The following is a 6,000-nucleotide window of genomic DNA, read 5'->3' on the forward strand; positions in this document are numbered from 1 at the left end:
GGCCCTTCGTCCACTGGTCCGCAGGCCCGCAGCGCCGTCGTCACCACCAATGGCGCCACTCCCAGCATGCACCGCACACCACGTGCTCCCGGGAGCCCTGCAATCCCAGCATCCCCTGCGCGCTCCCAGCATCCCCCACGTGCCACCGCTTACGTCGCCGTCGCTGGGGAAGCTGACGGCGGGCAGCCGGCCCCCGCAGCCCCGGAGAGAGGAGCTGGGCTTGGCAGCAGGAGTCCGGCCCCGAGGGTCCTGTGGTCCTCGTGGGAGAGGAGAGCTGCATCCACGCCGTGCGCCGCCGGGGAGCCGCAGGCACCAAAGCCCGGTGCGCAAGTCCCCGCGTGTGTCCGCGTGAAAGTCCCGCGGTGGCCGGCGTGTCCGTGCCTGGGACGCCCTGCCGCGGGGCGTGGCGGGGAAGCCCGACAGGCAGGTGCGGGCCCTGGCCTTTGCTGGACAGGTGTTTGTTAGGCCCCTGCGGAGTGCCGGGAGCCTTCGTGGGCCTCGGTCACGGCACCAAGCGGACGTTCCCTGCGCTTAGGGCGCTGGCGTTCTTCGTGGGGGTGTGGGAGAGGCCGGGACGGAGGCCGCCGGGGCGCAGGCCGCGGGGACGCGTGGGGAGCGCCGGCCGGCAGGGGGCGCCAGGGGCCGCGGAGGCGCCGCGCGGGGTGACGTCAGTGCCCGGGCCCCGCGGGTGTGACCGGTGGCCGCGCGGGCGGCGAGAAGCAGCAGCGCGAGGCCAGACAGCCCGACGGTGTGTGGCTTTCCCGAAGGTTACGACGGCGAATTGCGCTGTCGTCTAACCGCAGCCACGTGCGCACGTGAGGCCGTGGTCTGCGGCTCGGCAGCCACCCGGAGGTCACCGAGGTCGTGTGGGGACGTGCCCGGGGAAGACGCAGGTCCTCGGGCAGCAGCCTGGAACCGCGGTGCCGGGAGCGGGGTGCGGCGGCGGCTGGAGGGCTTCCGCGTCCCCGGTCGTGCTCGCCGGGACAGTGTTGTCGCCGTCCTCCGCGGACAGGGCCCTCCTGCGTGCGCACCGACCCCCACTCGAGGCCGCTCAGGATCAGACTTGCTCCCGTGGCACCGCTGCGGCGTCTATCCGAGGCGAGTAGACTACGTCCGGCTCTAGACTAACTGTACTCGGTGGAAAATTCTGTTTCACTGTCCTTTAGCGAAGGTCGTCCGAATGTCCTGGTCCTGCTGTAGGAAAACAAAGGGCTGCTTAGCCACTGCTGCTCTTCGGGTGGATGCACCGAGCGCCTGGGAGTGGTCCTAGGTGGACGCGCTCGTTCATTTTAAACGGTTTTCCTGCCGCTGTATGTGTCATCTCTTTCCCTGTTTCCTGCGCTGGGAAAGAAAAAAAGTTTTGCCTTGAGTAGACGTCCTGGGGAAAGTTAAAGAACTTGGCTAGTCCTCCTGCTAGGGACAGATAAAGTAGGCCGCATTGCTCAGTATGGCGGCAGCATGATTGTGATTCTTCCGCATCATCGTCTAGGTCACACTGACACTCTCACTCAGTACAAACACTTATTGAGCATGGGCGGAGTGCCAGGCACGGTGACGTGACTGTCCCAGCCCCTAAGGAAGTTTTTGATCCCGTGAGAAAGACAAACACGTGGACCAATGATGTAGTAACTGCGGGACAGAGGTGCTCAGAGGAGCAAGGACTGCCGAGCGCGCACTGGTGCGTGGTGAGCACACCCTCCTCCGGAGCCGACGCCGAAGCTGAGACCAAGAGGGGCCTCAGTCCTCGGCCAGAATAAAGGAAGTGGGCGAGAGGACGTGAGGACAGGACTCCGACCGAGGACAGCCCTTGAGCCAAGGGTATGGCAACAGGAAAGGATGCCTGTGTGTCTGGAAATCTAAAAATAGCTCACTGTTGCTAGACTATGAGGTTTGAGGGGGAATGACAAGGAGAGGCACATTTTGAACGATCTTGGATGCTCTACTGAGGAATTTGAGCTTTAGTTATTGGAAGACATTGGAGGGTCTTAGGCAAGTAATGATGTGATCAGATGTTAGTTTTGGATCCATTCCTCTATGGATAATGGGACTGAGGAGTTGAAGACTAGAGGCAAGAAGAACTTGTTAGGAAGTTACTGTAAGCAGGTAGGCAGGTAGGTACTCATGAAAAGCCGATCTGGGGCAGTGGTAGTAGGGATAAAGAGGTGAGCACCAATTAGAGAGATGTTTAGGAAGAAATAGCTGTAAGACTGGGTGATGGATTCATTTTGAGGGTGACCTGGATGATTTACAAGCTTCTGACTTGGGTGACCTAATGATAACACCATCAATTATATTTCATAGAATTGTCTGGAACCCTGAACCCTTTACAAAGTTAAATAATATATCTGGAATTTTCCTTATCTACACCATTTCTCTTGTTCTATTTACTTGTGCTGAAGACAAAAAGAGATAAAAAAAAAACAAATTTGATATCATCCACGTCCTACAATGAAACATTTACTCTCCTTACTTGCCTACTCCAACTTACAGAAGGACGTACCAGGAAAATGTGCATAATAATGTATTTAAAAGATGTCCTTTAATAAGATTAACTTATTGTCTGTAGTTAACTGAGGAAAATTGCCCTACTCCAGCAATGATTTTAAGACATTTGTATTAGCTTAGTGATCAAATAATATATTCATTGCTCTTTGGTTCTAATTTCTGTCTTTGCAATACAATTGATCAGAGATTCTCAACTGACATTGTGGTATGTTATAAATATACACGAATAAAAGCAACTTTAAGTCACATGTGACATTTTAAAATACATAAAAATTTTAAGAATTTGTAAAAGCTTGGAAATTATTGCTAAGAGATGGGGAATTGTTTAGAAATCTACTAGCGAACTTACACATAATAGAGATATAGATATTTTTGGAAGGGAAAAGATAACCTATGGTAACGTGATATTTAAAAGACATGGATAGGCGCCCCTCCTTTTCTGTCTCGGCTAGCGCCATGGCTCCCATGAAAAAGCTTGTGGCTAAGGGAGGCAAAAAAAAGAAGCAGGTTCTGAAGTTTACCCTTGACTGCACCCATCCAGTAGAAGATGGAATCATGGATGCTGCCAATTTTGAGCAGTTTCTTCAGGAGCGAATCAAAGTGAATGGAAAAGCTGGGAATCTCGGTGGAGGGGTTGTAACCATTGAAAGGAGCAAGAGCAAGATCACGGTCACTTCTGAGGTGCCTTTTTCCAAAAGGTATTTGAAATATCTCACCAAAAAGTATTTGAAGAAGAACAATCTCCGTGATTGGTTGCGTGTAGTTGCTAACAGCAAAGAAAGTTACGAATTGTGTTACTTCCAGATTAACCAGGACGAAGAAGAGGAGGAAGATGAGGATTAAGACTCCTTACTCTGGAATGTTCTGTATCAGTTCTTGAATAAAACGTGGGAACCAAAAAAAATAAAATAAAATAAAAAAATAAAAGACATGGATATAATGCAAATTATCTTGTAGGTATTACAACTGGAGTCCATCTTTGTAGAAGTGCCTATTTGTTGAAGGAACCAGCGCTCTGTGGTTATAACTATAGAATGACGAATATAACTACCAATGGGCAGGAAAGAGCTGCTCAAGTAAGTCTTCTGCACAAGTGGCAGAAGTAATTAGAAATTTAAAAATCTAATGTTTGCTTATTTTTGTCTTGCAATGGAAGAGAAGACTATGTGCTTTTTATGGTATATTTTTACCTGAGGAACTTTAGAAGTACAGTTGGTTTTCTGAATGTTGACAAAAATTTCTTTGCTGGAGAGTAAGTCAGGAGGAGTTTGTAAGTATTCAGGTCATGTTGGTTTGTTTCTAAATTTGCCTAGATTTATATCACTTTGGAGCACTTGCCAGATAGGACGTTTCCTCATACCTGTGTTTAAGAATAAGGAAATCTTGTTGAATCATAATAGCAATAGCACTAGCTAAAATCTGTAAGTTGTTTTTCATTTGCCAGCCCCTGTGCCAAGCATTTAATAAGACTGGCTTAGAACAGCTAACAGACTCTCGTAGTCATGCATCTGTTAAGTCCCATGTGATGGGATTCAGGCCAGTGGCACTCGACTTTTGTTTTTAACCACTTCTAGAGTTATTTGGAACTGGGACTGAAATCTGAAACAGTCTTGACATTGGATTATATAGGTAGCCATTCACTCAAGAGACTCATTGGTCTACTAGAGGTCATGGGGGAATACCGCAGTCCTGACAACTATTAGGGAAATAGTATAATTTGGTTTACTATTTTTAAAACGTATAGGAAAATTATGACACTAGCTATATACATTTGAAAAGAGGAAAAGTCTCATATCAATAAACTCCTATCTCAAGAAACCAGAAAAAAATGCGAAAAATAAACCCAAAACAAGCAGAAAAAGAGAACTAATAAAGAGCAGAAATCAATGGCATTGAAAAAACAAAACAAAAAAACAACAGAGAAAACCAATGAAAAACACTGGCTCTTTGAAAAGGTCAATAAAACTGACAAACCTCTAGTAAGGCTGACAACAGAAAATGAGGGAAGTCACAAATTACTAGTATCGGGAATTAAACAGAATGTTGCTACAGACCCTGCAGATGTCAAAAGGATAGTAAAGGACTATTATGAACAATTATATAAACATAGATTTGATAATTTAGATGAAATGGACCAAACCCTCGAAAAGTACAAACTACTACAACTCCCCAGTATGAAACAGAAAATTTGAATAGACCTATAAATGTTATGAAAGTTAAATTCATAATTTAAAACTTCCTGAAAAAGAAATCTGCTGGCCCATGTGATTTCACTGGAAAATTCTTGAAACTTTTAAAGAATAACACCAATTCTACATAATCTCTTCTAGAAAAATAGAAGGGAATGCCAACTCATTCTAGGAAGCAGTATTACTCTGATACCCAAACCAGACAAATACAACGCATAAACGGAAATTACACATGAATATCTCATAACTATAGATGCAAGAACTCAACATATTCTTCATTGACATATAAAAATGTATTAAAGATATATGAGTGGGGTTTATTTCCGAGGTGCAAGGCTGGTTTAGTATTTGAAAATCCACGTGTTCCATCACATGAAAGGCTAAAGACTATTTGGAATGCTGTCTTCTCAAAAGCAGTGCATTCTTACAGAGGCGGGAAGGGGTGGGGGTGGGGGGGGGCACTCACAGTCATCAAGCCCCGACAGTGACAGCACCGCTCAGCCCCTGGGGGACGACCGAGCCGTGCAGCCTGCGAGGTGGCTCTTGGTGCAATTACCTACCGTTGCTAAAAGGGCCTTAACAAATACCAGACGACTTTCTAATATGCTGGAACGTTTCTGGGGTTTTGCTCCTCGAGCGTCTGCAAACCTTCACGTGAGTGCCCGCTGGGGAGGTTCTCTTCCAGACTCTGTTCAAAGTGCTGTCAATCACCTAGGATGCACCGTAGGGATACACTGCTGAGACGGGACAAGGAGGACACTAACACAAGAACTCGCCTGGCCAGCGGGTAACAGCGGAGTGCGTCAGTTACAGACACAATTAGAACTTTTTGCTTTTTATAAACAAACAATTTCCCCGGGTTTGTTTTTTTCCTGTGAGAACCGGGCAGTCCTGGGGGGTGGAAGAGGTAGTCAAGCAAAATTAGAACGACGGTTTGTTCTGGGCAGCACACTGGTTTCACCGAGGCTAAGGGACGGCACTGCGTGGTTTAACGTCCACGAGCCTCGTTCATGGCTCACGTCACGCTAATAGTTTATCCCCGAGACGCACAGAGGAAAGACTTTGTTACGGATTAACCTCCAGGTCTGGCTGATCTGACTTGATTGGGAAACAACGACGTTTTTGATGTGCGGTCGCTGCCCGGTACAGTGGACTCTGCGCCGGCCCCTGTGAACCCGCCTTTGACAGCCACGCCGCCTTGCCCACCCTGTCACCCAGGTCACACTCATCACCCCACCGCCCCGTCTTCTGCGCAGGCGCAAGGGAAGCCCCGCCCCTCCCCGCCCCCCACGCATTCCAACAGCCG

The 6,000-nt window shown here is 48.2% G+C and overlaps 1 protein-coding gene across 1 annotated transcript; it reads left to right on the forward strand.

The window, feature by feature from the left end:
• Nucleotides 1-2,949: 2,949 nt before the first annotated feature.
• On the forward strand, nucleotides 2,950-3,386 carry LOC308509894 (large ribosomal subunit protein eL22-like). Its single transcript, XM_081078416.1, has one exon. The coding sequence runs from the start codon at nucleotides 2,962-2,964 to the stop codon at nucleotides 3,346-3,348; it is 387 nt and encodes a 128-aa protein (XP_080934542.1). The 5' UTR covers nucleotides 2,950-2,961; the 3' UTR covers nucleotides 3,349-3,386.
• The last annotated feature ends 2,614 nt before the right edge of the window (nucleotides 3,387-6,000 follow it).

This window comes from Rhinolophus hipposideros (assembly GCF_964194185.1).
Source record: "Rhinolophus hipposideros genome assembly, chromosome: 17".
In the NCBI taxonomy this organism is placed as follows: Eukaryota; Metazoa; Chordata; class Mammalia; order Chiroptera; family Rhinolophidae; genus Rhinolophus; species Rhinolophus hipposideros.